The sequence below is a fragment of the Crocuta crocuta genome, unplaced genomic scaffold, assembly GCF_008692635.1.
Source record: "Crocuta crocuta isolate KB4526 unplaced genomic scaffold, BGI_CrCroc_1.0 scaffold32, whole genome shotgun sequence".
Taxonomy (NCBI): Eukaryota; Metazoa; Chordata; class Mammalia; order Carnivora; family Hyaenidae; genus Crocuta; species Crocuta crocuta.
In genome coordinates, this window is record NW_027529424.1 from 11,418,959 (window position 1) to 11,444,614 (window position 25,656).

General features: G+C 48.9%; 1 protein-coding gene across 2 annotated transcripts in view; it reads left to right on the plus strand.

Moving 5' to 3' along the window:
- PITRM1 (pitrilysin metallopeptidase 1) overlaps window positions 1-25,656 on the plus strand; it is a 41,987-nt gene that overhangs the window by 9,398 nt on the left and 6,933 nt on the right. The window contains exons 8-16 of one of the 2 annotated variants that reach the window (XM_077758549.1): window positions 4,685-4,811; window positions 5,080-5,168; window positions 5,868-5,996; window positions 6,615-6,728; window positions 6,928-7,024; window positions 7,556-7,690; window positions 19,389-19,527; window positions 23,749-23,865; window positions 24,676-24,808. In XM_077758549.1, coding sequence (XP_077614675.1) covers window positions 4,685-4,811; window positions 5,080-5,168; window positions 5,868-5,996; window positions 6,615-6,728; window positions 6,928-7,024; window positions 7,556-7,690; window positions 19,389-19,527; window positions 23,749-23,865; window positions 24,676-24,808 — 1,080 coding nt within the window. The remainder of the gene's footprint in view (window positions 1-4,684; window positions 4,812-5,079; window positions 5,169-5,867; window positions 5,997-6,614; window positions 6,729-6,927; window positions 7,025-7,555; window positions 7,691-19,388; window positions 19,528-23,748; window positions 23,866-24,675; window positions 24,809-25,656) is intronic. The other variant, XM_077758550.1, reaches the window with a different exon arrangement.

Below are 25,656 nucleotides of genomic sequence, written 5' to 3' on the forward strand. Positions count from 1 at the left end.
CATTTGTGAGTTTTTCCTTTTGTAAAATTGTGTTGCAGTGATCTTCCCGTGTAAAATATTGGAACATGAAAAGGTCTGGGAGAGAGTTGACGTTCTCTTACATCATTTACCGAGCTTGTGGTGCGGGTGTCTCTAGGGTTTTGTATGTGTAATGTGTCCTCTGCAAATAGTGACAGTTTTGGCTCTTCTTACCAGCGTGGATGCCTTTTACCCCTTTTTAAGGTTGTTTTGAAAGTGAGAGAGAGAAGCACATGTGTGAGTGGGGGAAGGGCTGAGGGAGAGAATCCCAAGCAGGCCCCACACTGGCAGCGTGGAGCCCGATGCAGGGCGTGACCTCATGAACCATGAGATCACGACCTGAGCCGGAACCAAGAGTCAGACGTTTAACTGACTGAGTCCCCCATGCTCCCCCGTGTTCCTTCTCGTACCGATGTGATGTAGCACACGGATTGATTTGTGAATGTTGAATCATCTTTGCATCCTGAGAATAGATCCTGCTTGGTCACGGTGAATAATTTTTTTAATATATTGTTAGATTTGGATTGCTAATATTTTGTTAAGGGTTTTTGTATCAATGTACATCAGAGATAATGGCTGTAGCTCTCTTTTGTGTGTGATATCTTTATCTGGTTTTGGTATCTGGGTAATGCTGGCCTCATAGGATCAATGTAGAAGTTTTTCTTCTTCTATTTTTGGGAAAAGTCTGAGAAGGATATTAACCTTGCTTAGATGTTTGGTAGAATTCGCTTGTGGTGCCATCTGGTCTCAGACTTTATTGGGGGTTTTCAGTTACTGACTCTGTTTCTTTCCTGGTTATTGGTCTGTTCAAATTTCCTATTCAGTTTTGGTAGTTTATATGTTTCTTGGGATCTCTCCATTTCTTCTAGGTTGTCCAGTTTGTTGGCATATGGGTTTTCATAATCTCTTGTAATCTTTTGTGTTTCTGTGGTGTTGGCTGTTCTTTCTCCTCTCTCGTTTCTGGTTTTGTTTGACTCCTCCCTTTTTTGATGGGTCCTTCTAAAGGTTTATCCATTTTGTTGCTCTTTTGAAAGAAACAGCTCCTGGTTCCATTGATGTGTTCTATTTTTTTAGTTTTGTGTATCATTTATTTCTGCTTTAATCTATTATTTCCTTCCTTCTGCTGGTTCGAGGTTTTCTTTGTTGTTTTTCTAGGTTGTCTATTTGAGATTTTTTTGCTTCTTGAGGTAGGACTGTATTGCTATAAACTTCTCTCTTAGACCAACCAAAGGATTTGGGCCACTGTGTTTTCATTTGTTCCCATATGTTTTTTTGATGTCCTCTTGGTTGACCCACTCATTTCTTAGTAGCATGTTATTTAACCTCCATATAAGTGCTCTTTCTGGATCTTTTCTTGTGATTGTTCAGGTTTCATAGTGTTGCAGTCAGAAAAGATGTATGGTATGACTTCAGTCTTTTTGAGTTTGTTGACAGTTGTTTTGTGCCGTATGTGATCTATCCTGAAGAGTGGTCCATGTGCACTTGCAAATAATGTATATTCTGTTATTTTAGGTTGGAATGTTCTGAGTATTTGTTGTATCCATTTGGTCCAGTGTGTCATTCAAAACCATAGTTTTTTTTAAATTTTCTGTTTAGATGGTCTGTACATTGATGTAGTGGGGTGTTAAAGTTCCCTGCTATTGCTGTATTGCAGTTAGTTTCTTCCATTATGTTTGTAATTAGCTGCTTTATGTATTGGATGTTTCTGTGTTGAGCACATTGATATTATAGTTACATCTTCTTTAAAAGAATTTTTTTTAATATTTATTTTAGACAGAATGCACGCAGGGGAGGGACAGAGAGAGACACACACACGGAATCCTAAGCAGGCTCTGAGCTGTCAGCACAGAGCCCGATACGGGTCTCAGACCCATTTCGTGTGTGTCTCTCTCTCCCAACATGAGGCTTGAACCCATGAACCGCGAGATCATGACCTGAGCCAAAGTCAGACACTTAACCAATTGAGTCCCCTGGCTCACCTGTAGTTATATCTTCTTGTTGGGTTGTTCCCTTTATGATTCGTTTTTAATGTTTGTTTGTTTTTTTTTTTGAGAGAGAGACACAGAGCATGGGGGGAGGGGGCAGTGAGAGAGAGGGAGACACAGGATCTGAAGCAGGCTCCAGGCTGTCAGCACAAAGCCTGATGTGGGTCTCAGACTCACGAACTATGCCATCATGACCTGAGCCAAAGTCAGACGTTTACCCACTGAGCCACACAGGTGCCCCAGTTCCCTTTATGATTACATAGTGCCCTCCTTTGTCTCTTGTTACAGACTTTGTTTTCGGGTTTATTCCATCCAATGTAAGTATTGCTACCCTGGCTTTCTTTTCACTTCCACCTGCATGGTAGACATTTCTCCATCCTTCACATTCAGTCTCCAGGTGCCCTTCAGTCTGAAATGAGGCTTCTGTAGGCAGTGTATACAGGGGCTTGGTTTTTCTGTGTTCCATCACCCTGTATCTTCTGATTGGAGCATTTGGTTCTGTACATTCAATTATTCATAGGTATGTACTTACTGCCATTTTGTTACCTGTTTTATGGTTATTTTCTAGTTCTCTGTTCCTTTCTTTCTTGTTCTCTTACCGTAGTTGGTTTTCTTTAGCGATATACTTGGATTCTTTTCTGCTTGTTTTATTCACATCTGTTACTGGTTTTTGATAAACAATTACCGTTAGGCTTGTATCTGACCTCTTCAGCACATAGCAGTCTGTATTAAGTTAATGTTTGCTTAAGTTTGAACCCATTTTTTTTTACCCCTCCTGGATATTTTAGGCATGTAGTGTCGTACTTTATATCCTTTTAAGTTGTGAGTCCCTTGACCGATTTTTACAGATAGACTTGTTACTGTTCTTGTGTTTCTAACTTTTCCTCCTCTCATTAGTGGTCTTTCCTTTCCACTGAGTCTGCTTTAATGTCTTGTAGGTTTAGTTGGGTAATCACGAACTTCTTTAACTTCTGTTCGCCTGAGAAACTCGATCTCTCCTTCTGTTCTGAGCAGCAGCCTTCTGGGACAGAGCCTCGCTGGCTGCGGCGTTTGCCTCTCAGCACCGAGCACCTTTTGATGCTCCCGTCAAGCCGGCAGAGTTTCTGCTGAAAAATCCACTAGTGGCCTTATGGGGTTTCCCCTGTGTGTGACTTCATTTCGTGGCTTTTAAAATTTCCTCTTTACCGCTCTTTTTGCTGTTTTAATTACTGGGTGTCTCGGTGTGGGTCTCTGTGGGTTGGTTATGTCAGGGGCTCTCTGGGCCTCCTGGATCTGGATTTCCTCTCCAGGTGAGGGAAGTTTTCAGCTCTTGTTTCTTCAGATAAACTCTCTGCCCCGTTTTGTCGCTCTTCTTCTGGAATCCCTATATTGCAGATGCTACTGTATTTGATGGTGTCACTGAGCTCTCTAAGCCTGCTGTCATTTACACACACACACACACACACACACACACACACACACCACTCAGCTTGAGGACGTTCCGTCTGCTTCCTGTAGTCTGCGGCTTCTTCCCCTTAGTGTGTTTCATTTGTTGTGTTCGTCATCTGATTGTTTCTTTTTGTCTGTGTTGAGGGTCTCACTGAGGTCCTCCACTCCTTTCTCAAGTCCAGTGAGTGTCTTTATGACCATTAGTTGAACTTCTCCGTCAGGCATGTTACATTTCTCCATTTTGCTGAAGTTTCTTGCTGCTCTTTGTCCAGTTCTTTCCTCTGGGACACGTCCCTCTGCGTCCTCGCTGTGCCTCGCCCTCAGGGTCTGTTTCTGGGTGTTGGGAAGGTCAGCCGTGTCCCCTGCTCTTGACAGTAGTAGGCAGGTGCACGCTTGTAACAAGGTGACACTGGTCCTCTGCCAGAGGGGACGTGCTGCTGTCCAGGAGACGGGTCAGCTGAGGGGACCCGCAAAGCGCACGTGCACGGGGCACGCAGCTTAAGGTGTGTGTGTCCTTCGCCAGAGGCGGCCAGCTGCCGTCAGCACCGCCACCCCACAGTGTGGGAAGGCACCCTGGTGTGCTGTGGGAGCCGAGCCCCGGGACGGGTTGAGGCGCGCCTGGCTGGGGGGCACCGCAGAGGCGGTCAGGTCCCAGGTGCCTGAGCTCAGTCGGCTCCTGCAGGTGGCTGTCTGTGCGGGGGGGGGTGCAGGGGACGGAAGTGGCGCCCACCTGCTCCTCGTCGTCCCTGTCTCTCCCTCCTGCATGGCCGCTGTGCTCGTCTCCGCTGGCTGGCTGTCATCCTGTCACCTCTGGGTTCTCCCAGAAGGAGGCTGCTGGTGTTTAAAGTTCCAGGTTCAAGTCTCCTCGGTTGTCAGAACGCGTGACATCCGCCCCTCTGGTTCTCGCAGCCAGGTGCTCTGGGCTCCGTGTTGCTGCGTGGGCGCCTCTCCCCACCTGCGGGCCTTCTTGCAGCAGACAGTCGGCTGGTCCACTTCACTCCCCACAGCCACCCTGCCCACCGTCCCCCTGGGATGCGTTCTCTGCTCTGCGTGCAGCTGTGGCATTTGTTCTGCCAGCGCCGTGGTTTTCTGGCTTATTCAGCTCGACAGACCTGGGTCTGGTGGTGTCCGTGGGGTGAGGGGCTCGGGCTTTTCCTACTCTGCGTACCTTCATTTGATGCAGAAAGCCATCCGGGGAGGTTTCTAATCACGTCAGCTGAGCCGGACTCTAATATATTCTCTGAACATTTCAGGTTCTTCACGTACGGCAGTTTCCCGTTAGAACAGCATCTGAAACAAATTCAGGAAGAAGCACTGAGCAAATTTGAGAAAATTGAGCCAAATACTGCAGTGCCCACTCAGAAGCCTTGGGATAAGCCAGTAAGTGCCCATCTGGAGCACTGACACTCAGTGCATTGAGGTGGAGAATCAGACTGTGTGTTAATCGTAGGCTTTTCCAGCATTGAGGGCTCTGACTTGAATGTGAGAGCTTCTCGAGCCTAAGGAAGGGTTATTTGTTTGAGAAGAAAGTTAATTTAGTGAAAAGCATCTCTTTTGGACCACTTTATACATATACAGGTACCTTATACCAGATTAAACCTAGTTATTCATAGTTCGTACCTACTTAAAGCATCGTGTCGTTTTACAGAGAGAATTCCAGATAACGTGTGCCCCAGACTCCCTGGCTGCAGATTCCTCCAAACAAACAACCGTCGGGGTCGGCTTCCTCTTACCAGAGTAAGTGCCTGCTGCGACATCGGGAAGGTGCAGGCTGGCAGGTCGGAGGTGGGTTCTCCAAGTGCAGATGGTTGGCGGTCGGGATTTCCAGGTCCAGCAGCTGGCGGGGGGCACGGGGGTTTCAGCAGCCTCGGGGATGGTTCAGGGGAATTGACTTTCACTAGCCGTCCAGAAAAATGCCACTTCTCTTCTCACTACATTTTAAAGCTTATTTCTGTGGAGAAAGCTGGCTCAGACAGCAGTTAGCACTTGTGGGGGTGGGGCCTCCGATGCCGTTGAGCGTGAGAGGAGCGCAGTGAACACGTGCTAGACGAAGATGTGCGACAGCCAGAGCTCTGTAGTTGTAGAGAAGCAGACGCCTGGGGCACATGGGCAGGAGGGGTCCTCTGCCCGCTGCTGCAGGCACATGTGGATGGTGCAGCTTAACGAAGGGGAGACGGGTCAGGGTGCTTGGCACACGGTAGTACGGTAGCATGCGACACGCGGCTAAATCCGCTCATGATTTGGGACCCTAGATCAGCCTATTAGAGCTTTGCAAGCCAAACAATAATTATTCTCTCTTATCCATATACCTTAAAATAGAGGTTGTATTAGGTCAGCTTTGGAAATAGAAGTGTCGATTTATTGGTGATTGTAATGATTTTGAAAACATTAATGAGGGCCCCCGGGTTCTCTTTCTCCCCCTCCTTTTACGTTAAGCATCACTGATACGTTTGAAGCCTTCACGTTAAACCTTCTGTCCTCACTCTTGATCAGTGGGCCCAACTCCCCCTTCTACAAAGCCTTAATTGAGTCTGGACTTGGCACAGACTTCTCTCCTGATGTTGGGTAAGTTTTATGGTCACATCACTGGTTTGTGATCGGGGCCGGTTTTGATGCTGGCCGGTGTCCGGACACGACTAGGGAGGGTGTTGGCATCTGGTGGGTGGGGTTAGGGACGGAGGGTGCTCGACACCCACAGTCTCCGGTCGGCTCCGCTCCCGCCCCAAGCACAGAACTGTGTGTTGGGTTATGGGCCGGTACAGATTGGCACATCTCCTGGAGGGCGCGCTTGGGAAAAGAAAGTAGAAAGATCGCTTGTTCAAGATCTCAGAGGGGCATACTGCTGCCCATTTTAAAAGCCAGGTTGTTAATACTCTTTCAAATCGTAAAATTTTGTAAAAGCTCAGCTGTTCTGTTTCTAGATTAAATTCTGCCATAGCTCTGTGAAGTTTAAATGGTGTTGGGTTTTAGAAATGGTAAGTGGCCATGCATGTAACCGGGCAGTTGTATGTGCGGGACACATGTCGGAGGGCACTGCTGTCGTCGGCTTCCTCGGGGAAGTCTCACGGGTTTGTGGCTGTGTGGCTGGGAGCACGGAGCCCTCCAGCGAAGCGCGCTGCGCCCGGAACGCGCCTGCCGCGGGGTCTGCCCTGTGTCACAGCTCGGCCCGTCCTTGTGTCACAGGTACAATGGCGCCACCAGGGAGGCCTACTTCAGCGTGGGCCTGCAGGGGGTTGCACAGCACGGTGTCCAGGCCGTCCGGGACCTCATCGACCGCACCATCGAGGACGTTCTCCAGTGCGTGGGCCTGCGGGCCGGCGGCTGGCCTTCTGCATCCCTGATGCTTTCTGCGTGGAGCCCCCCCTTCCCCCCCATCCTCGGGCTTTTTAACCTCATCAGACGCATATCCGTTAACTTACGGTTGTTCAGAGGTTCCCCCTGTGCCTCGTTGCAATATCATCTATTTCTTTTTAACATCTTCGTCTCCGTTTTCTAGGAAAGGATTTGAAGATGACCAGATTGAGGCTCTCCTGCATAAAATCGAAATACAGATGAAGCATCAGTCCGTCAGCTTCGGACTCGCCCTGACGTCTGTGTGTAACTTCTCACCTGCCTCCTTCCTCTCGGGCTCTGTTTGCGGGTTTTGTTTTGCGTTACCTATCGTGACCAGGGGGTGCCGACAGCACTGAAAATACAGATATTCACAGCGCCTTTCCTCTCAACCTGGAAAGCTGTGCTGTTTTGGATCTGATACGTCTATTTTTAACTTAGTTTTATAATATGTTGTGTCTTTTTACTAGTGCAACTGGCTATTTGAAAACTTATGTTTTTATACAAGATAGATTGACACTAAATACTTACGGAAAGAGGCCTATAACTGTTGATAGTTGGTAATCATGTTTTCTAAAAATACTTTTAAAACCCATTCTTTATTTTATTGGAAAAAAAACAGATTTGAAATTTTCCTAACCGAAGAATGACTCAGTTTTTGTTTTGAACAGTCATCGGTGGTGTTTTTAAACACAGAGACTGATGTTTTAATAAAATGTCACGTGTGACTTTTACTGAGCAAACGCAGAGCGTGCTGAGTAAGGTGCGCATGGACTTGGTATCGTTGGCTGCAGTACATCGCCCCCTGCTGGAACCACGACGGGGACCCGGTACAGCTCCTGCAGCTGGGGACCCAGGTGGCACAGTTCCGCCAGCGCCTTGAGGAAAACCCAGACTTCCTGCGAGAAAAAGTCAGACAGTACTTCAAGGTAAGGAACTTGGAGAATTTATGTGAACGAGGACATCATTTCTTAATTATTAACTAACGTTCGTAATAACTTAAAAAATACAATTTTCCAGGTTCCGAAAACGTGAGAGTGTTTTTTATAGATGAATCCATGTCTGCGTATGTATTAACAAAACATCTGCAGGCATTTTTCTCTGTTTTGTTGAAAGAAAGCCGACACTATTCACCTCTCAGTTTTTTGGAAGGTTTAGATAAGAATTGGTGTTCACTTGTCATTAAAAGTTTGGAATTCACCGTGAAGAAATACTGTACTGGGGTCGTCTTCAATGGGGAGGCGTTTGCGGTTTTGATTTTTGGTGATACTGATCCGGTGTCCTCATCAGTTACTGATCTTCCCAGATTTTTCTGTCTTCACACTTGGGAGGGGTGTGGCTTTAGGAATGTGTCTACCCTTCTAGGCTGTCTGCGTGTCCCCTGATCTTTCTGATTCTTGTGCTGTCAGTGCTGATGCCCCCATTTCCATCTCCGAGTTTAGTCCCCCTTTTTTCTTCGTGTATCTAACGGTTTGTCACTTTCGCCAGCCTATGTGAGGAAGTCTTAAGTGTGATCTGATTTTTATCGTTTCCTTTATCCTGTAGCTTTGTTCTGGGTGGGTCTCACTTCTTTTCACTGAATGTGGAGAGATGGGTTACTCATTGGGCTTTGTGGTCTTTCTTTGTTTTTAATGTACATGTTAACTGTATTCATGCTGATTTTGTGGGAATCCTGTAGTTTTCAGTAGGTTCTGCCTGGAGGTTTATCTGTCTCAAGGTATTTATTTAACCCACTGTGTGTTGAGGAATGTGTAGTGTGGTTTCCCTGTGTCTGCTGAGTTTCCAGTTTTCCTTCTATAAGCAGCACCTCGGAGATGCTTGTGTGTGGTTCCAGGCCACCACGGTAGAGCGAGTGTGGAAATGCGGCAAGTCTCATGGATTTTTCCGTTTCCCAGCGCGTGTAAAACTTACGTTTACTCTGTAATCTATTAAGAGCTCAGTAGCATTGTGGCAAAAAAAAAAAAAAAAAAAAAAAACATTTTAATTACAAAAAAACTTTTTTTTTAAAAAAAAAAAAAAAAAAAAAAGCCAACCACTTGAGCTCTCAGGGAGTCCTAATCGTCACCAGTGGAGGGTCGCGCCTCGATGGTGCCGGCTGTGACGGATCAGGGTGGCCATGGCCATCTCTGAAATAAGACAACTAGTGAAGTTTGCTGCAGCGACTGACCCTTCCTTTCTGGAAGGATTTCCTGCAGCAGGTGATGCTGTTTGGTAGCATCTGACCCACAGGGGAACTTTCAGAGTTGAGGTCAGTGCTCTCCCACATGCTGCTGCTTCACAGCCAAGTGTATGTGACATTCTAAGTCCTCTGTTGTCATTTCAAGAGTCTTGAGTAAATCCCGTCTCAGGAACCCACGAGAAGCAGCTCGTCATCCCTGACATTGCAGCCATTCAGCCTCATCGAAAGGCCCTGCTTCTGATTCTGGGCCTCTGGCTGTTTCCACCCCATCTGCAGCGACTCCCTCCCCTGAGGCGGTGAGCCCCTCACAGTCATCCGTGAGGGCTGGGACTGACTCCCCCCAACTCCTGTTCTCCTGTGAACGTGGATATTCTGACTTCTTCCCATGAGTCTTGAGTGTGAATAGCATCTGGAATTGAGAATCCTTCCCAGAAGGTTTTCAATTTACTTTGCCCAGACCCATCAGAGGAACCACTGTCTATGGCAGCGATAGCCTTACGGAATGCATTTCTTAAATAATAAGACTTGAAAGTTGAAGTGACTCCTCGATCCATGGGCTGCAGCATGGGTGTTGTGTCAGCACGATGAGAACAGTATTAGTTTCCTTACCCATTTCCACTGGGCTGGCCGGGCCCACTGGCCGTGAGGGGCTCGGGGGTGGCCGGGCGCATTGGCCGTGAGGAGTCACAATCTGTAAAGGGCCTCGGTGAGCAGTAGGCCTCAGCACTGGGCTTACAGCACTCAGGAAGCAATGCTGTAGACACACGTGCTGTCGTCCGGGCTCTGTTCCACTTACGAAGCGCAGGCAGGACAGACTTAGCGAAGTTTTGGAGGGTGCTAGGGTTTGTGGAAGGTCAGTGAGCACGGGCTTCCTCCCAAAGTAACCAGCCGCATTAGCCCCTAACAGGAGTCAGCCTCTCGAAGTTTAAAACCAGGCACTGACTCCTGTCTATCTAGAAGTCCGAGATGGTGTCTTCCCCTATATCCCGTTTCGTCTATATTGATCATCTTTCATTGGGCGTAGCCAGTGTTAGTGCCTACCTGGCTAATATTGACCACGTGTCTGGAGAACTTGCCCTTCCACCTTGCACTGCGAGGTCGCGGAGACGAGGTCACAGAGACGACTCTTAAAGCTCCACCAGCTTCAGGCATTTCTTCTGCAGCTCCCCCCCACCCCCTACGCCTGCCCTCATAAACGTGAAGAGAGGCCGGCCTTGCTCTGGGGGAGATTTCGGCTTCAGGGAATGTTAGGATTGATTTGATCTTCTATCCAGACCACTCGTGCTTTCTCTGCATCAGCAGTAAGCCGATGGCATTTCTTACTTGTGTGTTCCCCAGACCAGCACCTTGCATTTCCTTCAAGAGCTCGTCCTCTGATTCACAATGTGGCCGACTGGTGCAGGAGCCTGGCTTCTGGCTTCTCCCGACCTACGACACACCTTCGTCAGTAAGCTTGATCATTTCTAGCTTATTTTATTTTGAGAGTGTGAGAGAGAAGAGAACGAGTGCACAAGCAGGCAGAGAGAGAGAGAGAGAGAGAGAGAGAGACAGTCAGTCCCAGGCGGACTCCACACCGTCAGCACAGAGGCCATGGGGGCTTGACCTCATGAACCGAAATCCTGACTTGAGCAGAAGAGTCAGACGCTCAAACAGCCAAGCCACCCGAGCGCCCCTGATTGTTTCTAGCTTTTATTTGAGATGTGTGACTTTTCACTTGAAGACTCAGAGGCCATCACAGGGTTATTGTGAGGACTAATTTCAATATTGTTGTGTCTTAGGGGATAGAGAGGCCCAAGGAGAGGGAGGGAGGCCTGGGAATGGCCAGTGGGTGGCACAGTCAGGACGCACACCTTTAGCGATGAGTGAGGTTCACCGTCCTCTGTGGGTGTGGTTTGCGTCTCCCCAGAACAATCACAGTAGTGGCATCAGATCACTGGTCACAGATGAGCATAATAAACCTAAGGAAAATTTCTCAGACACCGCGAGGATTACCAAGCTGCGACGCAGAGCTAGGAAGGGAGCAGATGGTATTGGGGAACGGCGTGCCACTAGGCGGGCTCAGGGCAGCGCAGCTTTCAGTTTGTGTGAAAAATGCGGTATTTGTAAAGCTTGTTAACACAGAGCATGAGAAAATGAGGTACGTCCGTGTAGAATACAAATTAGTCCCGTAAATTTATGAACATTCTGGTTATTTTTATGAAGGTTCTTTTGCCCACAAGTGAGCTACCGTCTGTTCCCTGTGTTCCCTGTGCTGTTCCCTGCCTTCCCTGTGCTGTTGCTTTCACACTGGTGACTTGGTGATTGCATAGCTGGCAGCCTCGTCCCCCCATTTTGCCATTCCCCANCATTTATGGCTGTGTTTCTGCCTTTTTTTTTTTTTTTTTTTAACGTTTGTTTATTTTGAAAAGAGCCCATGTGAGCAATGGAGGGGGCGGGGCGGGGGGAGAGTGGCCCAAAGAGGCTCTGCAGGGCCGATCCCAGTGCGGGGCTAAACCTCACAAACTATGAGATCGTGACCTGAGCTGAGATCAAGAATCGGACACTCAGCCGAGCCCCCCAGGCACCCCTCTTTCTGCTTCTGTTTAGATTCCACATGTAAGTGAGGACAGTTCACTTGTCTTTCTCTGACTTGTTCCATTTAGCATAATACCCTCTAGGTCCATCCATGTTCTCGCAAAGGGCAAGATCTCTTTATCACTGAGTAACAGTCCATTGAACATACAGCACGTCGTCACTGTTTGTCAGCGCACAGTAGGCTGCTTTCCTACCTTGGCTGTTGCAGGTAAAGCTGCAGCAAACACACGGGTGTGCGTATCTTGTCAAGTCAGTGTTTCTGGCTTTTCTGAGTCCATAGCCAGTAGTGGAATTACTGGGTCACAGAGTAGCTGTACTTTTAGGTTTTTAGGGAGCCTCCACACCGTCTTCCACAGTGGCTACGCCACTTACCGTTCCCACCAGAAGTGACGGGGCTTCTCTTTCTCCACATCCTCACCAACACCTGTTATTTCTTTTGAGCCCAGCTATTCTGACGGCTGTGAGGTGGTATCTCATTGGTTTTGATTTGCGTTTCCCTGGTGGTGAGTGATGTTGAGCATCTTTTCATTGTGTCTCTGGGCCGTCTGTCATCTCTGGAGAAGCGTCTCTTCTTGGTTATTTTATGCCAGCGCCATGATGCTGTAATTACTCCTGCCTGTGCCACGTAACTTGAGGTCTGGAATTGAGATGCCTCCAGTTTTCTTTTCCAGGGTTCCTTTGATTATTCGAGGTCTTTTGTGGTTCTATACAGATTTTGGTATTGTTTGTTCTAGTTCTCTGAAAAATGCTCTTGGCATTTGAACAGGGATTGTATTAAATGTGTAGACTGCTTTGGGTGGTATATACATTTTAACACTTTGTTTTTATCCAGCCTTTGAGCATGAAATGTCTTCGTTTGTGTCGTCTTAATATTTTTTAATCCATATTTATAGTTTTTTGAGCATAGGTTTTTCACCTCTTTAGTGTTTTCTTGGATATTTTACTGTTTTTTGTGTAGTTGAAAATGGGATAGTTTTCTTAATATCAGTTTCTGTTGCTTTATTATTAGTATATAGGAATGCGGATTTCTGTGCGCTGATTTTGTATCCTGGAGCTTTGCTGAATTCGTGTACTAGTTCTGGTTGTTTCCTGTAGAGTCTTCAGGGGTCTCTGTATATGGTAGCACGGCACCATAAATAGTTCACTTCTTCCTCACCGATTCAGATGCCTTTTCTTTCTTTCTGTCATCTAATTGCTCTGAAGGCGAGGACTTACAGTGCCGTGCTGAAGTCTGAACGTGGTGACGGTGGACATCTCTGTCTCCTTCTGCCCTCGGGGGAAAAGCTCTGAAGTTTTCATCACCGAGTATGATATTAGCTGTGGGTTTCTCCTCTGAGGCCTTTATCATGTTAGGCATGTTCCCTCTAACCCTGCTTCACAGAGGGTCCATCACGAATGTGCACTGTGCTTTGCCAGATGCTCTTTCTGCATCTGTTGGGATGGTCTTGTGTTTTTGTCCTTTCTGTTACTGACGTTCTGTGTCATTCTGGTTACTTTGCAAATATCGAACCACCCTTGCATTCCTGGAATAAATCTCTTATTGTGGTGTATGTTGGTTTTTTTTTTTTTAACTAGTTAAGACTTGTTTTGTGATCTCCTCTGTGATTGAGACTGCTCAACATGCGCTTGAAAAGAATGTGTATTCTGCTGTTTTAGGATGGAATGTTCTGAATATATCTGTTAAATCCATCTGGCCCAGTATGTCATTTCATAGCCACTTCTTCTTGTTGATTTCCTGTTTTGATGATCAATGTAAGTGGGATGTTAAAGTCCCCTACTAGTATTATTGTCGATTAGGTCCTTTATATTTGTTATTAACTATTTATGTATTTGGGTGCTCCTACATCAGATGTGTAAATATTTACAGTTGTGATATCTTCTTGTTAGACTGTCCCCTTTAATATTATGCAGTGATCTTCTTTATCTCTTGTCATAGTCTGTTTCAAAATATGTTTTATGCAATGTAAGTGTTGCTCCCCCAGCTTTCTTCTGACCTCTTTGACCTCTATTTGGATGATAGGTGTTTCTCTGTCCTCTCACTTTTAATCTGCAGGTGTTTTCTGTTTGAAATGAGTCTCTTGTAGGCAGCATATAGATGGGTCTTATTTCTTTTTTTTATCCATTCTGTCACCTTGTATCTTTTGATTGGAGTGTTTAGTCTGTTTATATTCAAAGTAATTGTGGGGAAACCTGGGTGGTTCAGTTGGTTAAGTTTCCAACTCTTGATTTCAGCTCATGTCATGATCTCACAGTCATAAGTTCGAGCCCTGTGTTGGGCAGGCCTGTTTGAGATCTCTCTCTCTGTTTCTCTCTCTCTGCCCCTTCCATACTTAGGCATGCGTACACTTCTCTCTCAAAAAAAAAAAAAAAAGTAATTTTTGATAGGTGATGTGGGAAACAAAGGCAAGTGAAGAACTAAATTCCCTTACTGCCTACAGCCCGTTGACAGTCATTGACAAAGGCAGAGTGACCTCCCTCTAGGAGCTCAGCTACCTTGATGGTGACACTTTGCTAAAGGGCAAAAGGCAATTTTAGCTTGACATTATCCTGACCTCCAGGATCCTGTGAGTCTGCTTTAAATATAAAAATAACTTTGAAAACTTCCTGTATCTCTGCCAAATACATGTCAGCAGTCATTCCCCAAGCATATGGCCTACTGATGTACATCTGAAAGGTCTCATGACCAAGGTTTTACCAAACAGTAGTAAGTGGCCTTTTCCTGACAGTAGCTCGTCCCCTCAGGGTCCTGGAAATCTTGTCTCCAGAATACTTTGGAGGTTTCTGCTTCTCTGACCCCTCCCAACCTGAAGGTACATAGTCACCCGTCGCAACCCCAGTGCAGCTTTCTGCCCATGCGACCCGCCCCTGTGCTTTCATAAAGCACCTTTTTGCACCAAATACACCTCACGAATTCTTTCTTGGCCATCGGCTCCGAACCCCAACATTTTCTACACCATTAGGTTTGTACTTACTGCTATTTTGTTACTTGTTTTGCGGCTGTTTCTATAGATTTTCTCTGATCCTTCCTTCTTGTGCTCTTTCATAGTTTGTTGACTTCCTTTGGTGATATACTTGGATTCCTTTTTCTTTGTGTTTTGCATGTTTATTACTGGTTTTTGATTTGTGGTTCCCATTTGGTTTGTGTATAACGCTTTCTCGTTTTAGCAGTCTATGTTAAGTTTACTGGTCCCTTAAATATGGACCCATTCTTTACATCTTTCTCCTGCACGTTTTAAGTATGTGGTGCTGGGGGCATCTGGGTGGCTCAGTCGGTTGAGCATCTGACTTCGGCTCAGGTCATGATCTTGCAGTTCACAGGTTCGAGCCCCCCATCAGGCTCTGTGCTGACAGCTCAGAGCCTGGAGCTGCTTCAGATTCTGTGTCTCCCTCTCTCTCTGCCCCTACCCCCTTCATGCTCTGTCTCGTCTCTGAAAAATGAATAAACCTTAAAAAAAACTTTTTTAAGTATATGGTATTATATTATACAGCTTTTTATTTTATGAATCCCTTAACAGATTTTTGCACAAACACTTGTTTTTACTGTATTTGTGTTTCTTTTCATAATCACACTATTGTCTCCTCACTCGGAGCCCCTTTAATACTTCTTTGCAGGGCTGGCTTAGTGGTCATGAACTTCTTTAGTTTTCATTTTCTGAGGAACTCTTAATCTCTCCTTCTGTTCTGAACATTAGCCTGGCTGGATAGAGTATTCTTGCCTGCAGAGTTTTCTTCTTTCAACTGTGAATATATCATTCCAGCCCCTTTAGGCCTATAAAGTTTCTGCTGAAAAATCCACTGATCGCCTTATGGGGATTTCCCTTGTGTGTAATGTCTTCTTTTCTCTTGCTACTTTTGAGACTTTTTCTTTATCACTACTTTCTGCCATTTTAATTACTGTGTGTCTTGGTGTGGACCTCCTTGGGTTGGTTTTGGTCAGAGGGGCATCTCTGTGCCCCCTGGATCTGTCATCTGTTAACGTCCCCAGATTAGGGAAGTTTTCAACTGTTATTTCTTAAAATAAATTTCCTGCCCCCTTTTCTGTCTCTTCTCTTGGGATCCCTGTGATGCAGATGTTTCTTTGCTGGATGGGAATCACTGAGTTCCCTAAGACTATTCTCAATTTGCATAATTTCCCCCCTCTCCTGTTTAGCTTGTTTACTTTCCATTACTCTGTCTTCCAGGTCACTAATTTGTTCCTCTGCTTCATCTAGTCTGCTGTTTATTCCATCAGTTGTATTTTTTATTTTATCTGCTTCACTTGTCTCTCGCTATGGTTTGGTCCTTTCTTTTCATTTGGGACATATTACTCTGTCTCCTTATTTTGTTCAACTCTATGTCTGTTTCCATGTGTTTAGAAAGTGAGCTACTTGTTTTGCTCTTTTTTTTAAAAAAATGTTTAATGTTTTTATTTTATTTCTGAGAGAGAGCATGAGCAGGGGAGGAGCAGAGAGAGAGGGAGACACAGAATCTGAAGCAGCTCCAGGCTCTGAGCTGTCAGCACAGAGCCTGATGTGGGGCTCGAGCCCACGAACTGTGAGATCATGACCTGAGCCGAAGTCGGAAGCTTAACCGACTAAACCACCTGGGTGCCCCTGTCTTGCTCTTAACAGTAGTGACCTGATGCAGATGCCCTGTTGTGCCCAGCAGTGTCCCCTGCTCCCCAGGGCCGGGCACTTCAGGAGGTGTCTCCTAGGTGTGTTGTGTGTCCTGCTGTTGGGCCTGGCCTCTTCTTCCTTCAGTCCCCTTGTCTGCAGAGGCTGTCTCTGCCTTGTGGGCAGTATTTGCTTCCCAGCAGGTATGTGACATGTTTAACAAGATATGCACTGGTTTGCTTGAGTCCTTCCCCCACTGCCACTGAGACTGAGGTCCTTCAAAACACGTGGGTCAGAGATGTAGTGTTGGCAGGGTTTGTGCCGGTCCTGGGGTAGGGGCCTGCAGTGCCAGGACTGAGGTGAGTGTGACTGTGAAGAACAGATCCCCTCCCCCCACAAGCAGGGGGGAGGCATGGCTTGGTGCAAGCCAATTTCATAAGGAGTGTCAGTGTGCTGCGGGTTCCCACGGGTGGCCATTGTTTGTGCTGGGGACAGGAGAGGAAAATGGTACCAGTCAGTTCCTTGTTCCTGGAGGGTTCTCCCTTGATCCCTGTTTCTCTGGGCCTCGCTGTGAGCAGACTACTCTCCTTCCGGTCTGCCCCTGGCATTTCTCAAAGTGCTGTATTTGCAGGGACTTCTTGGTGTGCTGTCTCTTTAAGGACATGCTTTTATGCTGATTTTTAGAATTCCAGGCTTCAGGGGGCACTAGATGGCTCAACTGGTTGAGCATCCAACTCTTGATTTCAGTTCAGGTCATGATAGCACAGTTTGTGAGATTGAGCCCCATATCAGGTTCTGTGTGACAGTGCGGAGCTTGCTTGGGATTCTCTCACTCCCTGTCTCTCTGACTTCCTCTGCTCATGCTCTCTGTCTCTCAAAATAAGCAAACATTTTAAAAAGAATTTCAGGCTTCAGGCGCCTGAGTGGCTCAGTCAGTTGAGCATCCAGCTCTTGATTTTGGCTCTGGTCATGATCCCAGGCTCATGGGATGTAGCCCCATGTTGGGCTCTGTGCTGAGCATCGGCCCTGCTTAACATTCTGTCCCCCTCTCTCTGGCCCTCCCTTGTTTGCACACACACTCACTCTCTCGCAAATAAAAAATACTAAAAAATAAAATTCCAGGCTTTATGTCCCACTGGGTGTAAGCACTCACAAAATTCAGCTCCTCTCGTTTTCAAAGCCAAGTATTGAGGGGATTCACCCTCCCCAGTGGGGGGTTTCCCAGGCTGATAGTGTATTTCCACCCTTCTCTGTGTCACCTGCTCCCTCCCTGCCATGGACGGCCATGGATTGTTTCTCTCCCTTCCTGCCATCTTCAGTGCGGCCTCTACCTGGAGGGGGGCTATTCTGCCAGTCCCCAGATCGTTCTCTGGGTTACGTACCCTGATGTGAGTGTTTTCTCCTTGTGTCGCTGGGACCAGGTGAGTGACAGGCCCCCTCCTCCACCATCTTCCCAGCTGACCTCATGCTGTTTTGATGACTACAGCTTTGGAATAAATCTTGAGATCTAGGATTGTGGTATGTCTAACTTTGTTCTTTCTCGAAATTGCTTTGGCTCTTTAGGGTCTTTCTGGATTCCGTAGAAATTAATAGGATTATTCTAGTTCTGTGGAAAATGCTGTTGGTGGTTTAATAGGGATTACACTCAATCTGTAGAGTGCTTTGTAGTGTAGGTATTAACAGTGTGAGTTTTTCCTGTCCATGAGCGCCGTTGTCTTTTCCATGTGTGTATCGTCTTCTGTCTCCTTCATCAGGGTTTCCTAGTTTGCAGAGCACAGGTCTTTCACCTTTTTGCTTAGGTTTATTTCCGGGTATTTTATTCTTTTCGGTGTACTCGTGAATGGAACTGTTCTCTTAATTTCTTTTTCTACTACGTTTTGACATGTTTAAAAACCGCCAATATCTTCTATTAACATTCTGGATTCATTTATTCTCACAGTGTTTTGGGTGGGTTCTTTAAGGTTTTCTTTGTATAGTATCATGTTATCTGCAAACAGGGACAGTTTTACTTGGACCTGACCAACTGCAGGACTGTGTGGAATAAAAGTGGTGACAGTGGACGTCCTTGTCTTGTTCTTGATCTTAGAGCAGAAGCTCTCAGGTTTTCCCCATTTGAGTGTGATGTTAGCTCCTGGTTGGCCGCAGGTGGCCTTTTCACACGCAGGTATGTTCCCACTAACCCCACTTTGTTGGTGGTTTTTATTGAACGTAGTTGAATTTTGTCAAATGCTTTTTCTGCATCTATCAGTGAGTAGTCATTTTAATGTTAGTGTTGAATGTGGTTTGCTGGTAATTTACTGAGGATTTTGTATTTGAGGCCATCAGGGTTACTGGCCTCTTGGAGTAATTTGAAGAACGTAGATGTTGACCCTTTAAATGTTTGGTAGAATTCACCCCTGTGAAGCCTTGACTTTTGTTTGTCAAGAATACAAGAACAATCACCTAAATGTTGGTATTTTGCTTTTTATGATGGATTCTTTTGATGCTCATTTGTGTGCATTGCTTTGGGGCTTGCACTTGGTGTGTGTTCCCTGGAAGATTGTCATGAGTGTGGTAGAACTCAGAAGGCTCTACCACGGGGCTTGCACTGTGTGTGTAGTGAAGGGCAGCTCCGTTGTGCCATGTGCACATACTTTGGACACGGGGCATAGGTTTGCCACTCGAACTGGCATCTCTGCTACCGCAGGTTACTGTGTATAAACTTTGTATTGTAGTGTGGCCCCCTTTCCTCTAGTGTTACAGCTGTGTGTGTGTGTGTGTGCGCGCGCGCGTTTTGTTAGTTGTTGCATGTGAGAAGCACATTAAATAATCGTTTTTACCTAGGTGGATATCTACTTTGTCCTCATAATTGACAGAATCCTGAAGAATTTAGTTCTAATCTTTGAGAAGTCTAGATAAACATTACATTAGTTTCTTCTGTTATTTTTTATTTAGGCTAAAGTCAAAGATTTATAATGTGAAAACGTGCAAGTAAGGTGTAAAGAGGATGTTCAGTATTGATAGGTTTCTGGTTTAGACAGAGTAACTGTAACATAAGCACCCGGTAGCGGTAACAGCAGCGCGTGTGCATCACACAGTAACGACTTGGTGAGGGTGACAGCTGGGGGCCTCCGTGGCTTCTGTACTTCCTGCAGGACCGCCTTTGAGGCACATTCTGTTGTCGTGGCTCTTCAGAACGGCCGCTGCACCGCTGGCCCGTGTATGCAGCCAGCGGCTCGTCAGCGGGTTGGGCTCCAGTGAGATCTTGCTTCAGCTTGTCTTCTCTTGCTGTGCCTCTTGCAGGACAATCCGCATAAGCTGACTTTGTCAATGAGAGCCGATGACACGTATTCCGAGAAACAAACACAGAAGGAGATGGAAAAGCTAAAGCAAAAGGTCAACTCTCTTTCCCCGAAAGACAAGCAGCAGATCTATGAAAAAGGTCAGATGTTTAACTTCATCCTCATTCCCTAGCCTTCCCCCAACCCCCGTGAACTTCGTGAAATGAGCAGGTAGTTGGAGGCGAGTGCCATTTCAGCTAGCATATTTATCGGGCAGTGACAGAGGTCACAGTGGGTGTGACGGCTTCTCTCCCAGTACGATGGCTGTCCTCAGAAGCCTCATCCTGTGGATGAGGAAGGCAGGGCACTGGAGAAGAGGCACAGCCGTCCCCCACCCCAGCCCCCCGTGACCTGTGGTCACCGCGGGCCACGAGCATATTCTCCTGATGCGCCCTCAGAGCTGTGTCACCGTGCCTGAGTCTCTCACGTAGGCATTTTGTCGCTTCCCCGGCACAGGAATGTATTGAGAGAGAGCAGACATCACATTCATGTGACTTTCATTTCAGCGTATTGTCGCCGCTGTTCTGTGTTATCGTTAGTTGTTGTTAGTCTTGCTGCACTGAGTTTATGAATTGAACTTGGTTACGGGTAAGTACGTGTGGGGTCTGGCTTTATCCACGGTTTTGGGCATCTGCTGGGGAGCTTGGAACATACTCCTTGCGGTCATGATGCACTGCTGGGGGCCAGGGGGCGCAGGCCTGGGTGCAGACAGACGGGTACCTGGTCCCTTCCTGGGCTGAACACACTGGCCCTACAGCCCAGCGGTCTGCTCCAGATGATTTGCCCAAAAGAAACGAAAACACATTTCGGGAAACAGCCCACGTCTCCATTAACACAGTGTGTCCACGCGGTGACAATACTCTTCAGCCGTATGAGAAGCAAAGTATGGACACACTCAGCTTCGATGGGGCTCAGATGCATTGTGCTGAGTGAGACTAGCCAGGCCCAAACCGCGCCTGCCCAGTGCGGCTTGTACACGACACTGTAGAAATGGTAAAACTACACTGAGGCAAGGCAAGTGAGGGCCGGGAGCCTCCCGCGGGAGCCAGGAGGGGACTTTGTGGCAGACGGAGATGACATCACAATGTGATGATCATAGAACTTTATGCATTGGTAGAATTTATTGAATTAGGTCTTTAAAACTGTGGATTTTATCATCTGTAAGTTATACGAATAAATGAAATCTATCAAAGTAGATACACAGTCTGCACCGACCCCTCCCACCCCACCAGAATGGCAGGTGGCCGGGATGGTGTGAGGGCTGTCAGGTTACCTATCAGGCACTGGTGCAGGCGATGTAGTCTAGTGAAAGCGATTCAGCGTGTAAGCCGTTACTCTTGATCTCAGGGTTCTGGATTTACCTACAGCTGTTGTAAGCTCTTCATAAATGCAGCCAGCTAATCGTGAGTAATAGAATAATCGCTTCTGTTTCATGAGTGCCACTGGACAAGTCCATCTTCTTTTTTTAAATTGATATATAACTCATCGCTTGGCCTTTGGGTAAGGTCAGCTGGCATGTTCTCCATCCGAGGACAGTCTGCTCCATGGGTTTAATAAGTGCATAAGCAAGTACGGTTGGTACATTATTGTAGCCTCAGGCGTGTAGCACAGTGAGTTGATATTTGCCCATCTTGCAGAACGACCACAGGGCAGCTAGTCCGCACCGTCCCCGCACGGCTGCAGCTTGTGATGGGGACCATGAGGTCTGCTGGCTTAGCCGCTTTCACACGTGCAGCACGCCTTCTCCCCTGGAGTCCCCGAGCTGTGTCGCACGTGCTGTGACTTCATGCTGTGTGTACCTTGTCCCCCTGTGTCCATTCCTCACACACCACCCACCAGTCTGTCGTCACCGTGAGCTTGGCGTTTGCTTTTTCAGATGCCACATGTGCGTGAGAGCACACGTGTTTCTCTCTCTCGGACTCCTGTCACTAAGCGTGGTGCCCTCTGTGTTTTGGTAAATGGCAAGACTTCTGTTTATGGCTCTACGTAAGCCCTTGTACGTACACGCCTTCCTCCACTGCGGACACCTAGGCAGCTCCCTGGTCTTGGCCATCGTGAACGACCCTGCAACAGACATGGGGGTACAGACACCTTTCCAAGTTAGGCTTTTTCCTCTTGAGTTAACTGCCCAGAGGCAGAGTTGCTCGGTCCAGTGATAGAACGGAACCTCCGTCTGGTCTCCACTGTGGCCACACCACCCTGGGCTCCTCCCAGCAGCGCGCCAGGCTCTGCACCCCCCACACCATCTCCCGCCCCCGCCGGCACTGCTCCCTGCGCTCCACACCCTCCCCCGCATGCAGCTGCTCTGGCAGGGATGAGGTGTTTTTGATCTGCGTCTCCCTGGTGATGGATGTCGAGCTGCTCTTCACGGGTCTCTTGGCCATCTGCATGACTTGTCAGGGAAGGGGCTATGCAAATCCCCTGCCCACTTTTAGTCAGGTTATTTATGCTTTCCCTGTTGAATTGTACAAGTTCTTTATGTATTTAGATATTAACTCCTTATCAGAGGTGGTTTGCAGATATTTTCTCCCATTCTGTAGACTGCTTGATTTTGTTGACAGTTTGCTGTGAAGAAGCTTAGTTGGATACAGTCCGTCCCGCTCGCTTTCCGTCTCTGACTAAAGCCCTGTGTAGCACAGAGCAGAATTGTGGGCCTGAGCAACAGAACGCAGTAGAGCCCCGACTTACCAGACTCTTGCCCTGCCACACAGGTGGGCTTGGTTCTAGAGAAATCCCGTGTGCTCAGGTCCACACCCCGTGTGAGTGGAGCTGTGCTTACAGACCACTGCGTGGTTCCACCACGTCAGACGTGGTGCTAGCGCGTGAGGGGGGTTTCTGGTCAGTACATCTTAGATGTGGACTCCGGTGAGAGCAGTGTGCGTGTTGAGTTTCCGCTGTAGGTGAGCACAGTGAGCACTGTGGGGGCGGGAGACTGGCTCACTAAAACCTGGACAGCCTTCCACTTTGGGGTGTCTGTGTCCCTGGTCGCGGGCCATAGCCCCGCCATCAGGAGCTTGTCACCTGGCCAACCGGGGAACCCTGGGGGAGCGGGTCTGGGGGTGCAGCTCAGGACGGGGGTGGGAGGCCCTAGAACTGAACAGGGTGGGCTCCTCAGCTCCTGCTGACCTAAGCAGTGTCGAGGGATAAGGGGGCCAGGGGTCAGCCAGCAGTTGATGGAGGTAACACCCAGTCGGGGGGGCTGGAAAAGCCTGTGGAAAGCTGCCAAGAGCCTGCTCCTTAGCGTCTCCTGGGGTGAGTGCTGTGGGCCAGATGCAGCAGTCCCGTGCCTGTGCGGGGCAGCCCACGGTCAGGGGTCGGGACCTCGGAGGTAGACACGGGGGCCAGGTCCTCTCAGCTCAGACTGCCGTGGGAGATGAAGCTGTTTGTTTGGCGGACTTGAAACCGTGCAGTGTTTTCCCTAGTGTGCCATTCCAGGTGCAGATGCCCAGCCTTTGGGGTTCCCGCCCTGATGGGCTGTGAGGTTTGGGGTTCCTGCCCTGATGGGCTGTGAGGTTTGGGGTTCCCGCCCTGATGGGCAGCGCAGTTTGGGGTTCCCGCCCTGACAGGCAGCGCGGTTCTATGACTCCAGGGAGGAAGGGCCTCTCCCCTGTTACCGGATCTGTGAGAGATCGGGCCCAGAAAACGTGTGCTTGAGCATTTGGAGAGCGTGTGAAATGCGAGATTGCACAGGCACTGCGCTCAGGTTGGNTGTGACGGGCAGTGTGATTTGGGGTTCCCGCCCTGATGGGCAGTGCGGTTTGGGGTTCCCCCCTGACAGGCAGTGTGGTTTGGGGTTCACCCCCGATGGGCAGTGCAGTTTGGGGTTCCCGCCCTGACGGGCAGCGCGGTTCTATGACTCCAGGGAGGAAGGGCCTCTCCCCTGTTACCGGATCTGTGAGAGATCGGGCCCAGAAAACGTGTGCTTGAGCATTTGGAGAGCGTGTGAAATGCGAGATTGCACAGGCACTGCGCTCAGGTTGGCGCAGCTTGCAGGAGACTAAGGTGCAAAAGCTAGAATTTCTAATCCAGTAGGGAATGGGTTGATGGTCTGAAAACTGGGCTGAGCATTCAGGCTCTCTAGTACAGAGCCTGGTGGGGTGGAGGGGAGACTGAGCAAGCCCGGCCCGCAGCACAGCCGTTCCTTCACGTGTGGGGAAGGGGGAGGGACTTAGGAAAGCTTGGCCTCCCTGACGGTGGTGGTGCTTGGAGTTGGGTTTGCTTGGAACCGGCAGCAAGCAAACTGGGAAGCCTGCGGGCCGTGTGGCGGGTCGCCACACCTTCCAGCCCCTGCCCTGAATGTTCCTCACGCCGCTTGCTTATAGGCCTGGAGTTACAGACTCAGCAGAGCCAAGCTCAGGACACATGCTGCCTGCCTGCACTGAAGGTGTCGGACATCGAGCCCACCATCCCGCTGACGCACCTGGAGGTGGCCCTGGCAGGTCTGTGGGCGGCTGTGGCCTGGCTCTGTATCCACACCAGCACCCTGGTGCACAGCCCCGCTGGGGAGAAGTGGGGAGAGGCGGGGGGAGGCGACAGGCCNCGTCTCCTGCTCTGCTGCCCGTGGGCTCACGGGAGCACGTGCCCCGAAGAGTCCGTATTTGGGCCATGCACTTGGTCATGGGGTCACTTTGATCTTGAGAAGCACCCTCACTTTCTCTCTGTTCTTAACATGGCTCCTTGTGTTTACTACGGCCCTGTAGTGGGTGTGCGCGTGCATGTGTGTGCCGCGTATGTGTGCGTGTGTGTGTGTGTGTGCACGCGCACGCATAAACGAGATCTTTCCTTCGGAGGAGGCCTCTGGGAGGCAGGGTTAACGTTCCCACGTCTTCATGCTCCCCTAGTTTCAGTTCATCAGCGAGGTCCACTAAGGTCATTAGAAGAGTTGGTGAAGGTAAATCACAGGTTGTCTGTGNCCCGAGGCCCTGGGGTGCCACATGCACGGTGGGTCGTGGCACCTCGTGGCGGGGGGCACGTGGGACGGGAGGGGGAGGAGGTTGGGCGTTGCCAGCCCCCGAGGCCGCACGGGGCGGGGGGAGGGGCGCACAGCTGCAGGCGCCGAGGAGCACCCCCTCCGTCCCAGGCCTGGCAGAGGTGGCTTTCTTCCGCGCGGAGAACTTACAGTTTCACCTCGAAGGAGATTAGCCTTTGCCGATGTGAATTTTAAACACCCTTGAAAAGTACCAGCGTTTAAATATTACCCAAGACAAGAGTGATGAGGTTTCCAAGGTCGCTGCCTTCTGTCCCTGCAGCTGGCGAGACCCCCGTGCAGTACTGTGCGCAGCCCACCAACGGCGTGGTGTACTTCAGAGCCTTCTGTAGCCTGCACACCCTTCCCGAGGAGCTCCGGCCCTACGTGCCCCTCTTCTGCAGCGTCCTCACCAAGTAAGGGTCTCGTTCAGGCGCGCCAGTGGTCATGGAGTCAGGTCTCGGGCCATGGCGCTCACGTGAGGTCACAGAGTCAGGTCTCTGCACATACACGTATTTATTTTGTGTCACTACATCAGTAATCGCTTTTTAGCAAGTCATTTTAATTTGGAAAACCCCTAGTGTTAGGTAGGTAAGTAAAGACACGTCTTAGTTCCTCTTACGATTGTGAAGAATGAGATCTTAATCAGAAAGCAGAAGTACGTCGGACACAGAGGCCGGGGGTGACCTGGCCGCGTGGTCCCCACTGAGCTGTAGACCGCTGTGACCCCTTGTAAAGCAGGCGTCCGGGTGGATGTGAGATTATGCCCCCACGGCCTGCTTCTCCACGGGTCTCGGTGGCCCGGCGTGGCGGGGCCATCGCGCCTCTGTCCCTGTGCCGGGGCGTCCGTCCGGGGAACAAAACCCGACAGCAAGTGGGCCGGCGCCTGTGAGCTTCCTGGGCAGGATCCAGAGGACGCGGGACCGTGCACCTGGCGGAGGTCACGGGCGGACACCGCTGACCGCTGCCGCGTTCTCTGCCCTCCCTTGGACACGGCCCCCCTGCTTGTCCTTCACGGCCCGGCCGCTTCTGGGGGGCCTCACGGTGGTCACCGTGCCTGAAGTCCTTTCCCCCGGGGGGGAGAGTGAGGATGTCCCTCCCATGGCCTCACCCGTGCTGAGGGGACTTCGTAGCTCACAGAGGCTGGCTTTCCACATCTCCTTTCTGAGATGCAACACTTGAGCCCTGAAGTCAGGGCCAGAACGTTTTAGAAGGAAGGAAACACCCCAGGGGAGGCCGTCCTTGCAAAAGCGGGGCTTAGGAT